This window comes from Pagrus pagrus (genome assembly GCF_965226575.1).
Source record: "Pagrus pagrus genome assembly, chromosome: 17".
NCBI classification, from domain to species: domain Eukaryota; kingdom Metazoa; phylum Chordata; class Actinopteri; order Spariformes; family Sparidae; genus Pagrus; species Pagrus pagrus.
In genome coordinates this window covers 24,704,442-24,725,976 of record NC_140201.1, presented here as the reverse complement: position 1 = coordinate 24,725,976, position 21,535 = coordinate 24,704,442, and the positions used below count along the sequence as shown (strand labels likewise).

Genomic DNA, 21,535 nt, shown 5'->3' with positions numbered 1-21,535 from the left:
GTGTGGTGTGTGGTGGGGGTTACCAGAGGTAGGAGGGTCAGTGAGGTTCTGCATATTGTGCAAGAAGAGAGCAGGAGGCAGGGGAGAGGCAGTCTTTCAGTCTTTCTCCTGGAGGGCTGCAAATAGAGAGAACGTGCACGGATACCCAGCATGCAGTTAACTCAGTTCATCTGATATTTAGTGGGCCGGAGCAGTTTCTGCAGGAGGCTGTGGAAACCTCCCACCATGGCAGAAGGTATGAGGAACTTCTTTGCAGATAAAGGAGGCTGAATAGAAAGAGGGCCTCTTTCTTTGTCTTTCCCTCTCCTTTCTGAGAGGCTGCTTGGTTTGTCCTTTCACAAAAGTGTCTGGGGGGAAGGCATGTCTTTGTTGACGTGGAGGTAGGACGGAGGTGTGAGGGGCTCGGGCAGCAGCTCAGTCCACTCTAAGGCCGGGAAGCAGCAGCAGAGAGGCGGGATGGGCTCTGCTTCCAATCAGAGCTTCACAGGTAGACCAGGGGAGATCATTTACTGAGCATTTACTGACAATCCGCTTCTATGAGGAGCAGATAAAGACCGTTTAAACATTGGCTTACAGAAAGATTTAGCTGTTTGTCGATTCTAACGTTGGCACAGGGAAGATGCATTTTATTTTGAAGGCCTGCTGGTCATGGGAGTAGCATGTTAGGACATGTGTTGATGAAAAATGTGAATATATACATAATAATGATATGTAATTTAATATAACAATAACGACAATTAATGTACAAATTACAGTCATGTATCTTAAATAATGAGCAAACATTTTTTTACAGTCGTGATGGTCAGATTTGCTTTTTAAACACTTTATTGTCATTAATTGACTTAATTAATGCAGCACCAACATTTCATCACGTCATCGTGTTTTAGCAGTTGTAGGTGTAATTATGTGACCTCGTATCAGTGAGAGAAAGTAATAGTAATAGAGTAGAAGGAGAAGAGCAAAGGGAAGGAAGGCGAAAATAATCGTTTGAAAATCAGAATCAGAATCGCTTTTATTGCCAAGTAAGTTTACAGATACGAGGAATGTGATGTGGTCTGTATATGCAAATCAAGAAATAATACTAAAAATACTTAACAGACATATTAAAACTATAAAAATTTAGTGTGAATATAAATAAATAAATAAATAAATAAAATAATCGATCAAGTCATTTTTAAGCAAAGTGCTGAAGGTTGGTTTGTTTCAGCCTCTCAACAATGTGAATATTTGTTGTTTTGAGTCTTTTATTATAGTAAATTAAATATCTTTAGATTTTGCATTGTTAGTTGGACAAAACAAGACTTTTAAGTTTGGCATCATGATCTTGTGGAGATTGTAATGGGCATTTTTCACTATTTTTATGGCGTTTTGTAGTTGATAAATGAAAATAATCTGTCTATTAATTGATAATAAAACACGACCAGTTGTACCTCTGTTGTAAAGTATTTCCCACACGCGTAATCTGAGAAACTATATATTTTTATAGTAACAGTATATGCTGCCGTCGTGTATTTTGCTGGCAGTCATGACACAGCGCGTCCTCCTGTCATCAGGCCCTCTAACATCACTGTCTGTGTGTGTGCGTCCTGTGCAGGAGGCTGTGCGCACGGACAGGAGGAGGGCTCCGCCGCGGCTCTGTCTCGGGGCAGCGGGGTCTGCAAGTGGTTCAACATGCGGATGGGCTTCGGCTTCCTCTCCATGAGCAGCAGGGACGGAGCTCCGCTGGAGGAGCCGCTCGACGTGTTCGTCCACCAGGTGAGAGGACCTGCTTTTCACGCACAGAGGCGCTTTACTCTGAGGGTGAACCACTGCACTGAATGCGCAAGAGTTGGAGATAATAGCTTACATATAAACAGTGGCAATTGACATTTCTGTATCTAAACATCACAGTATCTGACAGTTTTACTCACAAATTAAAAAAATATATTTCAGAGATAACTAACACAACACAACAGTGGCACCTTATAAATAAAGATTCTGTACATTAGTGGCCACTGCAGAGCACATTCAAGCTACAGTCACAATATCAAGTGCTGACAAAACTGAAATTAATAAGCCTGTGTGGACAAAATAATGACCTGGCAGAATTATACAAAACTTCAAATTCGGATGGCTGATGACTGACAAATGACCATAAACATAAGGTCTGAAATATGAACAACATCATTATTGTGTCAGTATGATGCTTTATTAGAGGTGCTATGGTCCTGTGTTCCCAGTGTGGCTTCATAAAGTTAGGTTGAGTTTTTTGTTAAGACATTCTTAGATCTCAGTCCAATACAGAATTACACCACTGTAATCTTTAAAGGACCATTACAGGTACAAATACGACAAAAGGTTATACGTGCGTCTGCAGTCCTTTCTGGTAATCAGGCTGAAGTTACACAGATGGCAATTTTATTACACTTATGAACTTGCAACTATGCAACTTATGAGCATTCATCAAATTTGAGAATAATATAAGAAGAACAGTTAAAAGCTTGGCTTAGCTAAAGGTTATCACATATTCTTGTAAGCGTGAACTCATTTGATATGGGATACAGGACTTTTTCCAGCCATTTTTGTGGTGACTAGAACAGGTAGTTTAAGCCAAAACATGGTGTTTTCCTCACTCTAACCCAGTGGTAGTTGTGCCTACGCCTAACCAGATCATAAGCACAGATAAAATTGAAAATTGAGCCTAAAGAACCGTAAAGTTTCAACATATCTGTGGTTTGCAGAAACCTACATGGTCAACATTTATTCTGGTGATAGTGTTGCAGCCATATTCATCATGTGTAAGAAGTCTGTTTATTCATGAAAACCAAATGCTTCTTTAAGATTCTGTAAGGGCAAAGCTTGCATGTAAAGCTGAAACTCACTTTTTAAGCAAAATGACAATCAACTCTGGTTGAAGCTGCTTTTTTTTCGAAAAGTGTGTTGGGCTTTTTTCACAGTTGTTTCAGTTGACAGACCAGGAAAAACTCTGTGGAGTAAAGTCCGGCTGTATCCTTTAAAAGCAGCTTGTAAGCGGACTGTAAGACATCTGATGTGTTTTTGTGTAAAATTACCTGAAGATTAACACATCTTAAAGTCAACCATGCCTGAGTTTGTCCTGCCACTCCCCCACTCTCTTCACCTCACGGACAGATATTTGCTGTGGAACCTCAAAGGTGTAGAGGGGGTGGGGGGGTTAGAGCTCCAACATTTCTATTTTAAAGGGGTTAGAGGCTAAAGCAGAGAAAACAAGGCTCATTCCTCTCCCCGTCCAGCCCTGCTTCCTGTTATAAAGTCATTAAAGCATCAGGGAGCCCACCCAACCCTGAGTTTCAGTCCCGCCTCCCATGTGGAGCCTGTTGGCAGAGCCCTCTTCTCAGATTACCTTCCTCTGTGTTGTTGTAAATGTGATGAAAGAGGGGGGACAAAGGCATGTACATGCCGCTCCGGTGTGCAGAGCTTTGATCAAATGGGAGATTGTAGTCTGTATTTTTATAATGACCAACATTTAAATAATTTGGAGACAATCTGAAATGTAAGATTCTCGTAACTGATGATACAATATGTTCAGAATTTGCGGTACCCAAAGACCTCAGTATGCTTTTAACAAGCAAGGACACACAATGTGTTGTCTGTCAGGTCTAAAGGCAGAAAATGTTTCAGAACGGTGCCAGAAAGCCTGTCATCTCCTCCTGACACACCAACCCAGTCCATTATCTCTGTGTCTTGTAGCCTCACTGTGATGATTCGTACAAATGGCAAAAAGGGCCTGTGTCCACATAACGCTTATTTTTTTTGCAGAAAAGTGCTGGCAGTGTGCTTTGGAGCACTCTGTTAATGCGTTTGTGGGGTGAGAGAAAAAAACGCTGCACGTTGGTTTTGAGGGTGATTAAAGCACAACACTCATCAGCAGCATTTCAGTGTCCAGCAGATCTGCTCCCAAATGAGCATTACTGTCTGTTATGATCGCTCCTGTATGATAAAGCGCAAGAGTCGACAGACACAGCCAGAACAAGCTTCTCCTCCATGTTCTTGGTTACCCAGCGTAGTCGCCAGTATATAATGTTAGCAGTTAAGGTTTCTGCAAACAACAGATATGTCCAACTTTAACATTGCATAGGCTACGTACCATACTGACATTTGTACACAACGTGCCGTATAATATTCACATTACATGTTTATTAAATGACTGTCAAATGGGGAGGTGCAGGGGATGAGGAAAAACACCACTAGATATTTTTTAGGAGAGCTGGGGACATTTCCAGGTGTGTTTTCTGCAACCAAAAGAGGTGTTTTAAGCTAAACTATGAAGTGTTTTTTGTGCCGAAACCTAACCAGAGCACAAGCACAACATTGTAATGACAGAGAAATAGAAAATGGAACGTAAAAAAAAATGTAAAGGTGAAACATAAAGAAACGCTCAGCTTGAACGCACAGTATCTGTGCTGATTGGGTTGGGTTACCCGGGTGACGGATGACAAGTGTCGCCCCATCTAATGTATGATTGGTTGCCTGATAAAGAGCAACAGTGGTGACACCAGTGCTTTTCTGGTTGGTGGAGCACTCAGAAAAAGAAGCTGGGTGCACGTAGGCCCAAACAATGTGCACTTTTAACCAGCCTCTTCTCAAAAGCACTCATGGCGTTACATTCAGTTGTTCTTATGAAAAGTGAAAGAAAATAAAAAGACACCTTGAGGGAAAACCTTTCAAACTCTGCCTACTTTCACACACAAAAAACCAAAAAGCTTGTAATCCGACATGCACTTTGTTTGAAGCATACTGACCCCTTAAAGTCCACTTGATCACCTTCATCCCCAAACTATTTTAAACATGCTACAGAGGAGTGGGGTGTGAGGGGTGTAGCCTTGTATTTCCACATGGCCACATAAAGCTGCAGTGTTCTATAAAATGTGGGTATTTCTGGAAAGAAAAGGTAATATCACTGTTTTCCCTAAACTGCAGCTGGTGTTTGGCATGTTGACTGTGCGCTCTTTTTATTTACCACTACAGTCAGGAAGCTAATTAGTAAAAGATCAATAGTGTAGTCCACTGTTTGGTGATTTACTTCTCTCAGGATGTGTACATTCATGCCACGTCTTCAAATAGCTATCCTAGGAATGCAATCCTCCCGTGTCATCTCCCAGCATCCTCCAGTGTAGTGGTCATCTGGAGACTTGACCAGATGGACTCATTTTACAGAGGTGGTGATGCTGAGGAAGCAGAGGGGGGGTTGGGGTGAGGAATGCTTTGGAGACACACAAGGGGAGGAGGGGTGTTTGAGAGCATTGATGTTTTAACAGGGCTGTCAACACGATTGGATTTTTAGGAGAAGGCTGAGGATTCCCTGACGGAGAGCTACACGTTTCTGTTTGTGCAACATTTATAGTGATTATCTCAAGTGTGCAGTCAATTATTTAAGTACCTTTGTCTTGGTTAAAAGTGGAATTGGATCATTTAAAGCTCAGACATCTAACAACGTTACACCCTAAACAGCTGTATTTATCTTGTAGAAGCTGCTAAAATAACACTTAAACCTACAATACATGATCTTTTGTTAACTTGGGGACAGTGCAGGTGAACACAACATTGACAAATCAACTAACAACAGTTGTTTATTCACACATTTACACACACAGTACATTTTCACATTGTACACAGAGTAACATAATTCACTTGGAGTCATATTTGTGTCCACCTGATGAATTTAAGTCTAATAGTTACTGCCATTTAGCTCCGTATTTGGTCTCCACCAAGGAAAATATCTTGCTCTTTTGCAACTAAATGCTTCACTGTGATCACCAGCTTTTCTCTAACTGTGAATCAAAACCAACACTACTTGGTTAGGTTTAGAAAAACACACAGTTTGGCTTAAAATAAATACGTTACTTGTGTAACTTTAGCTACAAACCTACCTACGTTACATAGTAACTTATGTTACCTTATGTTCATGATGTAAATTCAGCTACATAGGTAAGTTAAAAGAACTCACTGGCTTCACACTGGACACAAACAGCAGTGTCCTGAATCAAAGTCCTATGCTTGTTCAACCCAAATGTCCAACTCCGACCTCCTTCCTATATGGACTTTTTGTCAGCTCTTTATACTACTTCTCCTCACTTCCTCCTTTTCAGCTGTAATAATTACTACAGCCACTAAAGGTCATTGCTGAACAAGAAACGGCAATATGGGGCATTGTAAGCTGCTTTCATAGTCGACCTACAGTACATGTAAAGTTGTGGAATTGAAAAGTTTTTGATAATAAATCTCAAAAAGGAAACCAGATAAATCTGTGGCAATCTGTGACAACTGCCTAAACCCTCACGAACCTCACTCTCTCTTATTAACAGAGCAAACTGCACATGGAGGGCTTCCGCAGCCTCAGAGAGGGTGAAGCTGTAGAGTTCACGTTTAAGAAATCATCTAAAGGGCTGGAGTCTGTCCGGGTTACTGGACCAAATGGAGCACCATGTCTGGGCAGTGAGAGAAGGCCAAAGAGCACCCAGAAACGTCGCTCCAGGGGTGACAGGTAGGTCCATTCTGATACACATGCTGATTTATGACTTGAACTGTTAAACATTTTGAGAATTATGATGAGAATATCAATAATCTTATGTCCGAGCAGACCTAGAGTCAGGACGTAGTTCGCAGGGTTAAAGACAAGCTATCAAAAGCTATCCTGGTATTGTAAACACATGCCTGCTAGCTCCTCTAAAGCTAACTTATTAAAATGTTATATCTTGTTTGTTTAATATGAGCACAGATAGACGTGTGAAAATGACAGTTGTTCACTTTAGGAGGAGTTACATGCTGGAACTGTTTCTTGATCACTAACAGTTTATTTATCTACCCAGTGCTTCTGTGCAGAGCCTCCAGCTGTAGAGCATGTTGACAGATGGTCAAATCAGCTTTATTTTCACATTCACAATCATACATAGTTCAACATCTAATGAAATTGTTATAGGTTGCTGGCTCCAGAACAAGTCTACAAGGAATAGATCAATAAAATAAAGATGTATCTGACTTGTAAAAGAATCTAGCAAATAGAGTAGATAAAAAAATGGAAAATCGGCTATCCTGCAAAACTGTTCTGATTGATGTCAAGTGTTTAATACGGCAGATTTGAACCTTTCAGTGAAGAAAGAAACTGAATTATTATTTGGGAAATGTTTTTTGTTTGACTCTCAGAATCATACAGATGAAAAGGACCCGAAGCAGAGGGAGATATTTGTAGTGTCCACTAAACTAAACTAGACTAGACTAAACTAAACTAAACGAAGCTTTCAAACAGAAAGCTCTTTGCTCTCTGTGGAGCAGCAGGCTGAGCTGGATCAATACATTGTTTGATCTCAGAATATTCACCCCCAGTGCTCTGTCCTTTGGTCTCTGTGTAGCTTCATCAGTTCTTCACCAAACACAAACTCAACGGCTATAAATGAACCTACAAATGAATGCTACTGAGGAGACTGTAATTTATTTGGAATTGCTCTGTTTGTCTTTGATGCTCGTTCGGGTAATTAAGATCCAGTGAGACTATTAATTTGATAGCATCTTGTAGATATAAGTAATTTTTATCATGGCTGGCAGTGATAAAACGGATCCCACATCTTCCTGTCTTTAAATACCTGCTGGGTTTGATTACATTCAGATGTTCCTCCTCTCGCATTCCTATACTTGAATGTTGCAGCTGAGAGAAAAGAAGTTTGATGTGCAGATTGGAGGCCATTAAGATCTGACAAAGTTATTAATGCGATAACATCTTATTAAGTTGGACATCATTAATCATGGTGCATGGAGCGGTGATAAAAATAATCCCACCACTTCCTGTTCTTAAGTATCCGCTATAGGTTTGATTGCATTCACATGTTCCCTCTTTCCTCCCAAACATAAATGTAGTATTCAGAGTGAGGACGGATCCCATCCGTTTAATTGATAACAGATGTAGGTGGTCAGAGGTCACCATCGCCATGGCAACAATGGGATGTGGTGTGCAAATTAGGTGGAGAGGTGGGTGGCTGAGCGAGCGGGGGTCAGGGTTCAGAGGTCACGGTAGTATTGAAACAAAGGAGCCCCCCCCCCTCCCCTTGTGGCCACGCTGATCAATACTGAGCAGTGATGGGGGGCTGGGAGGAAGAGAGGAAGGAAGTGGTGGTTAGCTGAGAGGTGATCCAGGGCTCACTCTGGGTTTCATCACTCTGTATCTCACAGACTGAATTTGACTGTTTTAAAAGACATTTATTCTATATTTTTTTCTGATCACCAACAAATTCCATGAAAAGACAGAACAGTGCAGTTAATGTATCTACTAAGACGTACTGTGTGTGTATCAAAGGCTGGTATATCCTCTTCCTCTGTGCCATAGAGCTGCATTGTTGTCCAAAAGATATTAAAAACACACGGATGAGCCACACTGTTACTCTGTTCCTTCATTACCATGAACACACACACACCGTAGTTTATTTTGTCTCAATCCCACAGACACTGTTCTGCTGCCCCAAACACTAACCAGAGCACCAAGTGTGAGTTAATAATGAGAATTATACAACTTTCTAAAGTTGATATGACTTTACGTGTTTGACTTTATGTGATAGCTTGTTGTCTATTTTTTTAAAAAGATTCAAGTCTTCAGTAGGAACCAGTAGGCCACAGACAGACAGGGTCGGGTAGTTGGAAAGTATTACAGCTGGTGTTGTTGAGTTATTTTAGAACATTTTTTGTTATATTTAAAAAAAAATCTCTTCCTGACAGCAATCAATAACTCAAATGATGTAAGAAAGGAAGTAAAAAAACCTGCTGCTTATAGCTGTCACAGGCCTGTAATAAGCCCATCCAGCAATTTCATTCGGCCAGTATGAAATGATTGGACGACCCTCCTGTGTGTATTCTGCCCGTGCACTCATGTTTCGATGTGCGAGTCAATCGTTCAAAACTTAAGACTCTTTTTTTCTGACCTGAGAGTGAGAGTCTTTATCTCTATTAACTCGTTGAGTGACTCGCCCCTTGCACCTGGTGTTAACTTTGATGACGATGTGAGACCACCCTTCACTCACACTATTCTGCAACTCTTAATTAGCTGTATTTGTAGTTGATAATTGTATTAAACTAGCCCTGTGAGAAAGGAAACCCCCACACACGACTGGGATTGCACGAGTCACGCACTACTCGCGCTCCCAGTGCTGCAGTGTATGTTGGTCAACCGGTCTCACTTGTTAGTGCTGCTGTCCGCTGCTCCACTTCACCCTCTGTATGACGGTACAGAAAGTCTTCCTAACATAGTTCATGTTCACCTCGTTCCGTTTATTGTCCGGGTGCTGCATGGGAGCGGTTCAGTTCTACTTCTTTCTCCCATCAACATCAATTTGGACATTTGTTAAATAATTCAGAAGCGTTGGAGAAATGTGTCTGTGTGTGTGTGTGTGTGTGTGTGAGAGAGTGTGAGAAGGAAAGATATGGTCTCTTGATCTCATTATGTGAGTGAGTGGGTAGCACTGGTTGATTCAGCACACTGAGTGCAAGTGAGTGACTGGATGTCCTGATACCTGGAAGTCAACTTGTGTTGAGCTCTGAAACGCTTCTTTCTAAGCCTCCAGAAACATGCTTGGAAGCTAAGTTGACATTGTAATCAAACAATAATGAAACGAGCAGCTATAAAACAGAGGATTCATATTTTTGAACATCACAACCCTGTGGAATGACTTTGTCTTTGAGTTTCATCCATTCAGTTATTTAAATCTATTTAAGTTAGTGGAGAGCTAAACAGAACGTTAGCAGGCCTAGCCGGCGGAAGACTCTTGATTAGCTTGTTGTGTGGGTGCTGGGGCTCTGGGTGACTGACTTGATAACCCAACTCTCTTTGGTGAGTGGCTCATACAAACTTGAGTCAGGAAAAGAAGTCAAGTTTACCATCGGATATAATGCTAACGCCAGTAGCCAGTTAGTGGCACAAGAGCAGAGACAGTGCAGCCAAAATGTGCTAACTTGCTAGCTCAACAATGGCGAGTACTAACAATAGCCATGTCTGTTGTTTACCTTTATTATGATAATGATAGGTGATGTCTTACATGTGAGTGAGACTTGAGGTCATTGGATATGGTTAGTGATGATAACTATGTGCTGCGTTCACAGGCCCCGAGCCTCTCATTCAGCAGCTAACCCAGTCGTGTTAGCACAAAGCACTAACCCAGTAGTGTTAGCACAAAGCACACATACTACAGTGGTAGCCAGGTAGCCTTTTCAGACTGAGGTACAAATGTGATGACTATTTTGTTTGTGCTTATGGTTTAGTTGTTTCTTTATATTTTCTTTAGACCAAAAAACCCAAGTGAACTTGTGGAACAAAGCAAACTAGCCGCAAACACATATGTTCCTGTTGGCCAGCGAGAGCTGTGACCAGTCAGTGTCTGTGTATTCAGTGGCTTTGGAGGGAGGCCTGAAGGGAGGGGGGTGGATTTTTTTTTTGTTGGATACTTGCTGGTTTCTACAGTTGGTTTTGTTTTTAAAATTAGAATTGTTGGCAATAACATAAACATCTTGAGCAGCAGGTGACATGGAGGTAGGTGACTGAGCTCATCCCTGAAACAGATGCCTGTATATTCTGTTTATAACACTGAGGGACACTCAGTCATAGTAGATTTAGTTATTGTGCGTTTGGTCTCCTGCAAGCACCTCCTTGTCTAATGCATGAAGCATGATCGTAATATTTCAGAAGTCTGAAGAAATGTTTGTATAATTGGACAGGCGATGTTGCCTTCACTGCAGATGGAGAGCAAAGGGCCCATAGAAAACCAGGCTGTCAGTGTAGAAAATAATCAATAGTTTTTGCCTGCCTGTTTAAGTGGCTGCTGTCTCTTTGTGTCACGCCGCACAGTGCTCCAGCCTCACTGGCCTTATTTATTCTGCTCTAATGAATTCCCCAACAGGATTTCACTTAGCTGCTGATCATTAGCTTGCTCAGCATAGATTTACTGTGAACAATACACACATAACTACAAGACCAAAGCAGCCTGTTTAGCAACAACTCTTGTGCGTGGAGGCTCATGGCAGTAGCAGGATTAGGGCTGGATGATAATTTAACGTTATCGTCCATTAACTTTCAGTGGAATCCTGTCGGTGAAATGTAATTGTTGTGTAACATATTTCTGTTTTAATGACAGATTGCTTGTAAACTTCAATTAGAAACAGTTTTACTGTTGTGAAGGCCTTTCTCACAGCAGACTGTGGGCCTGCCATGGCAGCAGAAGCACAGGAATCATTAATAACGTTGATGATGGTTTTGTTGTTGCTGAATTTCTGCCAGATCAGTAGTCATCTGACGAGCAGTTTGAGGGGGTTAATGACGAGGCCTGATTAAATGCCTGAACATTTAATGGTCTCAAATAGCTTAATGGCTGCCAAGATATCTCTTGTGAGCTTGTTTTAATATTGTGGAGTATTTAACATATTGTGGTAAACTGTTGCCTGGTGTCTGAAATGCACAAAAGGTTCAGTTAAATAGCAACAAATTCTTAACAGCTCATCCACTGGTTCTTATTGAAAAATCTAGAATCTCTCAAAATGCCAATATTGTTCATTTCAAACATTTAACTAGCAGAAGATGTCTCCTACTTCACTGAGAGTGTCTTCTCTGTGTTAGTTTACCACATCACACTTGTGTAAATGCATATTGGACCATAATTTCCTTCCAAACTGTGATGTCATAAAATCCTGCTGGAAAGTCCACGTGTTAAAGTGAGACTACGTCAGCACAGAGAAACTTTCCATCTGCACATAAAGCATTCTGCACACTGAAGCTGAAATGTCACAGTGAGGTTAAAAAGACGAAAAAGAATGTTTTTAGTTCAGGGTGACTAAACCTGAACTAACCATGGTCCACCTTATTATCTTGGTTCGTGGAAAAACAAAGCCAGGCTGTCAAAGAATCCCTGATACCTGCCCCTGAGGAACAGAGATCAATTTGGACAAATCCCCTAACAGCTGTCCACCACTGGGACTCCACTTCATGTGGATGCATGGTGGCAGATCCTGGGTACATCCCAATTCCCTTATTTGTCGTTTCCTCGCTCCGCACTGTAACTGGAAGTCGTCCTTGTCCAGAGTATCAATAAATACTGAGGCAAATGATGAATATATAATATAAGATCAAGTTGTGGGTTCACAAAAAAATCTAGAGGAAATGTAATGTGTAGAAGAGAAGCTTCCTTTGCACGAAGATTAATAAACAGGATGTCAGCAGGTGCTTCACATCATGACTAATATGTCCAATGAGAAATTGCGAGGATTAAATAGGAGCTGAACTCACACAAACTGCAAAACAAGACAGTAAAGCAGGTGCAGATCCCAGCTGTCAGAGTTTCTCCTGAGATGAGCCTTCGACGATCATCCAGCAGAACGGCCTGCCGTCTGCTTCAAAGTTATTTAAACTTGTAAAAATCACAGGACTGGTTATATTCTAGGGCACAGTCAGCAGGTGGAATAATGCAGAGTCATAAGGATAATCGCAAAAGAGATCAAATCTTTATTTCAACCCATCCAAAAATCCAAGTTAATCACAGTTTAAGTGTAGGCCTGAACTCTAAATCACATAAATGTCTTTACTAATTACACTGCTCACTGCAAACTTACTACATTACTACATACTATCCTTACCATTAATCACTACTACTGTTATCACTAGTAATCACATTTCCATGTGCATTTCATTATTATTGCTGTAATACATCTTTATGTACTTTCACTCCTGTCAACCATCGCTTATAATTGTATACATTGTGATCTCGTTGATCTGCTCTGTACATGCGACATCTATTGCACGTCTGTCCGTCCTGGGAGAGGGATCCCTCCTCTGTGGCTCTCCCTGAGGTTTCTTCCGCATTTTTTTTCCCTGTTAAAAGGGCCTTTTTTTGGGGCAAGTTTTTCCTCACTCGAATCGAGGGTCGAAGGACAGAGGGTGTCGTCTCTGTACAGATTGTAAAGCCCTCTGAGGCAAACTGTGATTTGTGAATTTGGGCTATACAAATAAAATTTGATTTGATTTGATTTGATTTGCAAACAAAGAAACACATTGCTTTTACCACAGTGGTGACGCGTAGATCACATATCTATGGACACTGCGGAAAATCCTTGGATTGGGCAGTCCAGGTCATGAAAATAAACAATCTGAATAATATCAGATGGGTTGCTGGTGGGTGAAATAATAGATCTCATTAATGATGAAAACATTAAACTAATTATAAATAACCTGCACTACCAGCAGCAGAAACAATGGAAGTGCATCTCTCCATTAAGAGAGCTCTGCACAATTACGCACAAAGCATATCAGTTTGACTTTATTGATTATCCAAATTTCTCAACATTTATTAGTTCTGTGTTATTATTAAAAAAATATTTACTCGGAGTTTACCCTAAAAGATGGATCAGATTTCTGGAGCTATCTGCAATAAGAAGTAGTTTGGGGAGTGTAATTAAGCAGTTACCTGGGGATGATAATATGGTATGGTCCTACTTTAAATGACCTAAAAATAAGCCCCCACATTTTATAACATAATTGCTAATGCAATGTATGGCACTTGTGAGAATCTCAGGCTAATATGGCAGAGGGATTTGAATGTGAACATTGACGAGGACTCGTGGGCAGAGATAATTTCCAGTACAGGCTGTGTCACAAGAGAAGCCAGAGGCACATTTATATACTACAAGATACTTCATCGTTGTGACTTTACATCTGTCCGGCTTCATAAAATGGGTTTACTAGAAAAACGTTTGTGCTGGAAATGTAAAGGGCAGGTAGGCAACTTTATCCATGTAATGTGGGCCTGCCCTCTGGTTCTGCCCTTCTGGGAGGAAATAACTAAAGCAATACAGGAGTGGCTGGGCACACCTGTGCCTGAATCAATTCAGCTTTGCCGCCTGGGGGACAGGTCGCGTTTACCCACAATATCCAAGCTGACATTTGCCCGAGCTCTAACAGGCTTAATTTCAGCTGCTAGGATTATCCTCTGCCATTGGAAAAGTCAAGTCAGACCGGAATATAGAGAGCAGGTTAAGTAAATGACAGAGAATGCATCATTGGAGTTAATGTTAGCTAACCCACACAACCATAACAAGTCATATCTGTTACAAGTTTCTGTTTTTTATTAAAGGAGATGTGTTATAGGAGCCTGACATTATTTTATGATTGAGAAATGTATTTGCCTTCGGATTTATGTTTCTCTTTGATTTCTTCAGTATTTCATTTTCTGTTAATTATCATGGCGTAAGGACGGGCTCTCTCTTTTATTTATTTATTTGGACTTTTCTTTAGTTGCTGAGTTGGATCCTAGAGTGGGTCAGTGGATGACTTTTTCAAAGACTGGTATTGTGCTGGTGGACTTAGTGCTTCTGTCTATTCTGTGCAGTCTGTGCTTTTCTTTTACATGTACACTTGTACATTTGTGTTAATGTTCATGTTGATTGAAAAACTAATACAGACTTAAATAACAAATATATATATGTATATATAGATAGTGTTTAACTCCCTACATGCATTTTTGGTAAGGGACTGTGTGCATACGCTCATCTAAAGTCTCTAAAGCTATGAAAGCTGACCGACAGCTGATCCAGCTGTGATCAGCTGTAGCCGTCATCAGAAACGTCACTTCACGTGACGCTGCAGAGGAAAACACGTCTCATTTCACTTAAAACATATTTCCTTGTTTCCTCTCTCCTGCCATGGTTTCTTCGCGCCTCTCCAAAAAATCCTTGTTGGGAGGGACTAAGACGCAAGGAAAAGCTGCAAGTGAGGGAAATGTGGATGCACCCAGTGTATGTTAAGAGACAGGGGATCTGAAAGTAAAGCTGGAGTGTGCTGCCCTCTGGTGGTTGAATGTCACTTCACTGCAGATGAGATTTTTTTCAGAATCAATGAAACGATTACAGTACTTTAATTATTAAGATAATAAGAAATAGCATTTACTTTGGAGTTCACAGTTTTTCTCAATTTCTTAAGCACATTTTCTGCTTGTGCATCACTGCTGTCAGAGTAACATGTCCCTTTGTCATAGCTTAGATCAGTGCTTCCCAAATGGTGTGCTGTATCTGCTGGCTGCATGTCCAGTAACTGAACTTAGCTTTGCCCTCTGTGGTGTGAATGTGTTTGAGAAATGATAGCTGCCCCGTCAACTATATGTGACAATGTAAGTTCTACCAAAAACTAAAAGTACAAAAGTACTTAAATCAAAATGTACTTCAAGTACCAAAAGTAAAAGTACTCACTATGCAGAAAGGCATATTTCAAAATAATGTATGTTACAATGATTGATGCACTGATGCAACTTTAATGTTGAAACTGGTAACGGTGGTTTAACAAAGTACCTCAAGTAACGTATTAAATTCACAGTACAGTACTTCAGTAAATATACTAAGTTACTTTCCACCACTGACTAACGGCATCAATGTGCTTGAGAGTTGCACACAGCGTTGGAGGAACAATGATTTTCATTTGGCAGTTGTGCCAAAGTAACTGAGCAACACTGTAATAGCCACCTTTGAAGTAATTAATTTTCCTCTGTTCATTCTAGATGCTACAACTGTGGAGCTGCAGGCCATCATGCCAAAGAGTGTCAGCTGCCCCCTCAGCCCAAAAAGTGCCATTTCTGTCAGAGTGTTTCCCACATGGTGGCCAACTGTCCACTCAAAGCACAGCAGCAGCAGCAGCATTCGTCTCCGGGCTCTCAGGGACCAGCTATCTCACGGAGGGATGATGAAGAGGAGCAAAGCCAGACCAGCCTCTCCGAACACTTTGAGTAAATGACTGAGGGAAACTATGAGGTTTTTCACTGGAACGCTGCTTACAGAAAGAGCTACCTCAGGTTTTATTTATTGAGTGATAAAATAGGAGTCATCACCATGGTACTGATGTGATGTTCTGTTCAGTAGAGCGCTGACAGTCATGTCAACTTTAAAAATGTATTTATTTTTCTTTTTGTGTTGTTTTTTCTGCCTTGGATAAGTAACTTAAGTAGCCCGAAAATTTTAAAGGGGATTTCTGGTATTTTAAAACTTGGGCCCTTTGTTTGTTTTGGTGTGTAAATGATTCATACTCACCAAAAGTTTTGGAATCGATCCAATAGATCGGCTGCAAGGTAGTCCTTTGGACATCCTCCCACCGTCAAAATAACGTCTACTATAAGTGCTTGTTTCTGCCAGTGTCTGACAACCTTATGGTAACAATTCCTACAAAGACAGACCTTTTCGTTAAATAATAATCCATCCATTTTGTGACCAGAAACACAAGTTCACTCTGAAATCTTAGGAGATGTGAGTTGTTGCAGAGTTGTTGAATACAACGGTGCAGATGTGAGTCAGAGTTGGGAGTTTACCTAGATGAGCTGCCAGCAAGAATTTATATCCAAAGTCATCTGACTTTTGACAATATAGATGAAGCAACAACTGTTACAACTCACGGGATTTCAGAACGAGACTTAGACTTGGGCTTCTGGTTCAAGAAGGATCTTATTACTAAACAAAAAGGTCTCTCTCTGTAGGAATCCTTTCTGTAATGTTGTCAGACACTTAGAGTAACAACCTCAGCCTGTCAGTGACAAAAACACTTTTAGTAGACATACATTGCCTATAAAAAGGATTCACCCCATTGAATGTTTTCCCCTTTTATAAATGGAATCATGGTGAATATAATTTGGATTTATTGACAAAAATGATTAAAAAAAAATATAAACCCTCCTTAATGTCAAAGTGAAAACAGATTGCTACAAAGTAATGTCAATTAATTAAAAATAAATTATGTAAAATAAATGACTGTCTAAGTATTCACCCCCTTTAAAGTGACTGACCTAATTCAAAAGAGGTCCAGCCAGTTGGTGCTGGTAGTCTCACAGTTAGTGAAATGGAGATCACCTGAGTGCAGTGAATGTGTCTCAAGTGATTGTAGTATAAAGACACCTGTGTCTGAAGGTCCAGTCACTGGTTAATCAGTACTCCCGGCTACAATTACACCATGAAGACAAAAGAACACTCCAAGCAACTCTGTGAAAAGGTGATTGAAAAGTAGAAGTCAGGGGATGGATACAAAAACATTTCCAAGTCACTGAGTCAGTTCAGTTAAATCCATCAGTAAGAAATGGAAGGAATATGGCACATGTGTAAATCTGCATAGAGCAGGCCTTCCTCACAAACCGAGTGACCGTTCAAGAATGAGACTAGTGAGGGAGGCCTCCAGACACCTATGACTACTCTGAAGGAGTTAACAGCTTCAGCAGCTGAGCTGGGAGAGACTCTGCACACAACAACTGTTGCCCGGGTCAATTGGAAGAAGGTTCTTTGGTCTGCTGAGACCAAAATTGAGCTTTTTGGCCATCAGACTAGATGCTGTGTTTGGCAGACACCAAACACTGCACATCACCACAAACACACCCTCCCCACTGTGAAGCATGGTGGTGATAGCATCATGCTGTGAGGATGCTTCTCAGCAGCAGGAAGACTTGTAAAGCTAGAGGGTAAAATGAATGCAGCAAAATATAGGGAAATCCTGAAGGACAACCTGATTCAGTCTGCAAGAGAACTACGACTTGGGAGAAGATTTATTTAACAGCAAGACAATGACCAGAAGCATATGGCAAAAGCTACTCAGAAATGATTTAAAGACAGCAAGGTGAATGTTCTGGAGTGGCCGAGTCAAAGCCAAGACCTCAATCCAAAAGAGAATTTGATTTGTGGCTGGACTTGAAAAGGGCTGTTCACGCCCAATCCCCATGCAACCTGACAGAGCTAGAGCAGTTTGGCAAAGAAGAATGGAGTAAAATTGCAGTGTTCAGATGTGCAGGCCTGATTGAGACTGTCTGGATAGGTCTCAACCAGTCCAATCACTGGCTGGACCTCTGCTGTGATTGTGGCCAAAGGTGCATCTACTAAATACGTGAAGGGATGAATACTTATATATCACTTATTTTACATTATATATTTTTAATTCATTGATATTACTTTGTAGCAATCTGTTTTCACTTTGACATTAAAGAGGTTTTTTTGTATTTTTTTTTTTTGTCAAAATAGCAAAACTATATATATACTATATCGACCAGGATTCCATTTATAAAAGCAATAGAAGGGGAAAACATCCAAGGGGGTGAATACTTTTTATAGGCACTATAACTTGGACAGTGGGAGTTCCTTAAATCATTACCTTGCAGCTGATTTTCATAACATTTTGATTTTTTCTCAAAATATTACAACCTTATTTTCAATAGGAAAGTGGCCCCAGTACTGTGTTGTAAATTAATGGCCCGAAATAGCATTATTGTTTTTTTAATTTAATTTAATTTTTTTATCACTAAACTTGAAACATGAGGTAAACAATCCAATGTGTGAATGTAAAAGAATAACATATCCTGGGCTGCCAAATACTTTGTTAAAACTATTTGTGTATGCCTTCATGTGAAAACATTTTCAGGTATCATATTGAATCATGAATGTCACAACGCAAGTGCCATAACCCACAGTTTACAATGGGGTTGATGAGAGCTGCTTTCAGGTGTCATTCCACTAAAAACATTACTTCACAATGTGCTTGTGAAAAAATTATTTTACTTTTTCCAATTACTGGGGAGGTAAATGTCTTAATTACCCAAGATGCCATTTCATTATTTGAACTTATGCAAGACCAGCATTGATTGTATGGCAGACTTTGTCTGCAAAACAGGGAAAATCCGTAGGCAATGTTCACACTCATATATCAGGGATGTTTTTCAAATAAAAATATCTGCTGTAGATGAAGCAGAAGGAAGAATTTTTTTGCCTTCATTCATTTTGGTGGACGGCTAAATGTATATAGATTTTATCTTTTTTATATTGACTATTTATTCAGAGTTGTTCTCCCTGAAGGGCAGACAGAACGTTTGTCAGCTTTAATCGTTTCCTTTGAGCCTGTGATTTTTACAATGTTTTTCTGACAGTTCTATTACTGTTTAATTGTTTGATGACTGTAATTTTGCAAGTCTTTAATTTAACTGTATTCTCACTTTGCATACAAAACACAGCAGTCCAGTGTTTATGTGTGGAGTAGTACAGAGTGTATATAGCATCCTTATTTTGAACTCAGGAAGAAGGTTTTTTGATGTAGTTTCTTTTAGGATATGTTTATGTGTTTACTTATGGTGCAAGACTCAGGGAATCGAACTGCCCAATGAGCCATGTACTATCTTTGTCATTTTCTGCCACACAAAACAGAGCAGCCAATATTGCGGTTACCTTGAATGACTTAAAGGAACCATCCATTCTAGACACCTTTAACATTATGTATCTCTTAGCAAGATTAAATTAGTATTACGTTGCCTAAACTTGTAGTCACTTGGCCTACGTCATGACATCTGAATGGGTTTAGAAGCTGAGCTAGCTTAGCCACTAAGGTATTAACTAGACTTCAGCATTGTTTAGGCTGTGTTGTCTGTTTAAAGGCTTTAATTAGGGAGAGTCTTTACACAGCCTACACTCCATTTACAGCATTGAAGCATAGTTTAACATTTGGGAAAATATGCTGATTTTCTTTCTTTACAAGACTGAGAGAAGAAGATAGATAGCAATCTCATGCATCACGTACATGGTAGAGCCAAGGGGTGTTTAGCCTTGCTTAGCGTATATTCTGGAAGACAGGAGAAACTGCTAGCCTGGCTCTGTGAAAAACCATGCTCGCGAGCTCTTTTAAAACTCATTAAGTTTAAATGTCTACCACTTTAAATAGTTTCTGTTTAATCTGTACTAAAACAGAAAAGTAAAAATTATTTAAAAAAAATACCTGTAGTGGAGATGGAGACTGCTAGGCCTAGCTAGCCTACTTCTTGACAAACAACAGTCAGGTGCAGCTGGGCACGGCCGTTGTTTGTCAAGAAATTAACGACTGTTATTTGTTAAGATTCTGTTTATGTTATTGATTAAACATCCAATTTTGATAATTGGCGAGCTTTATACAGGTAGATGTTGGCAGGGGTATTTTTTATTGGGCCCAACCAGGCTAGCGGTTCCAATAGCTAGCTGCTACAAGGGGGAACTGCTTCTTATCTCACACTAGGAAAAAAGTTAAAATATACATATTTCCCAAAATGTTGAACTTTTCTTAATATTGTATACCTTTCTTCTTGTCGTCTGGTAGCAAAGCAGTTTGACGAAAAATTGACTCATCAAAGGGATCAGTTAAAACGATTAATTTACGAAATAAGCCCTGGAATATACTGAACATAAGATTGATACATAAGTGTGTATATAAAAAAAAACAAGGCTATTTAAGTCAACCAAATGTTTATTTCTTAATCATTGGCACTGGCATATATACTTTGACTAGTCCTGCTCTGATGGATAGGCTACCAAATTGGTAAGTCACTTGTTTTTATTGTACATAACCTGAGTTTTTTTTTTTTTTCAATGTGTCTTGATATAGTCTCATGTTAATGATGTATCTGCATGTTATTGAGTAGAATCATAGAGTAGCTTCTTCATGTTAAAGGGGACTGGGAAATTAGCCCACTGATTGCACAGCACAGAGGTTTAAAAGCATCAGTATTGATCATCATTAAGGATCATTAGGCCTATATTATGTGCTTGAGCTCACCATAATGCCGACCATGCTGCAGTACAATGGGGTCTAATCTACCATGTTTAATACTCTAATCCGGCCCGAGTCCCAGTGTCTTGTTTCTTGTAGTTTGCTTCTTATTGTATGTGTGACCAAGACAGAACTCGTCTCGTCAGAAATCTATACAAGTCTACCTCAGGTGTGATTTTGGACAGCTTGAGAACAGCATGTCCAAACAACTGTTTTGTATGTATTGTAAAATTTGTTGTGTGTTATGTTGTGTGTTCAAGTATTTATTACTTTGTTTTTTTTTTTTTTTACATTTCTGTCTTTTTTGATGTGATGTTTGCTACCTCGCAGAACTTATTCTGATATGTTTGTGCTATCTTTATGCCTGTTGTTGCTGCCAATATAACAAGAGATCCTGTACTTAAGACCAAACGGGTGCTTTTGAGTGAAGTCTTGGCCTTGTTTCAAGGAGCCTTAGAGACACAAAAGAGCTGATAAATACACAGATAAGATGTTCACTTGCACTCTTCAGACAAACACCCATATCTTTACAGACCAGAGCAGACACACCAACATTTTTGTCCTTCTGGGGACTCCTCTCCCATTCCCAAGTCCACCCTCACATCACTGTGCAGTCAAAGAATGTTTGGTTCAAACACGTTCATGTTGACTTTGGGTATAAATGTACTCAGTGCTCAGGGTTGTGCTGAACACCTACTGTAGCCTTATTTAACTCAGTAATTCAGTTTGTCTTTAAATGTGGATCATCTCCCCACCGTGCTTGATCTTTCAGCTTGCAACTGAAATAATTTGTGCTGCAATACAATGGGAAATAAAGAAGTAACTTAAAGATTTGTGTTTCTTGTATCTACACTTTATGCCGATGACTGTCAAAAGTTTTGTAGGCATAGATAGGGCTGGGACAGGCCTATGAAGTTCACATTTTGAATAACTGTCCTGCTGGGGGGGAATATATAACCTACACTGATGGCAGAGGCT

At 40.1% G+C, this 21,535-nt stretch overlaps 1 protein-coding gene across 1 annotated transcript; it reads left to right on the top strand.

Annotated features, from left to right (window-relative positions):
• Positions 1-134: 134 nt before the first annotated feature.
• On the top strand, positions 135-15,961 carry LOC311273290 (protein lin-28 homolog A-like). The gene is made up of 4 exons (XM_084380270.1): positions 135-235; positions 1,595-1,755; positions 6,324-6,502; positions 15,528-15,961. Exons 1-4 carry the CDS (start codon positions 226-228, stop codon positions 15,754-15,756), a joined length of 579 nt encoding a protein of 192 aa, XP_084236396.1. The 5' UTR covers positions 135-225; the 3' UTR covers positions 15,757-15,961.
• The last annotated feature ends 5,574 nt before the right edge of the window (positions 15,962-21,535 follow it).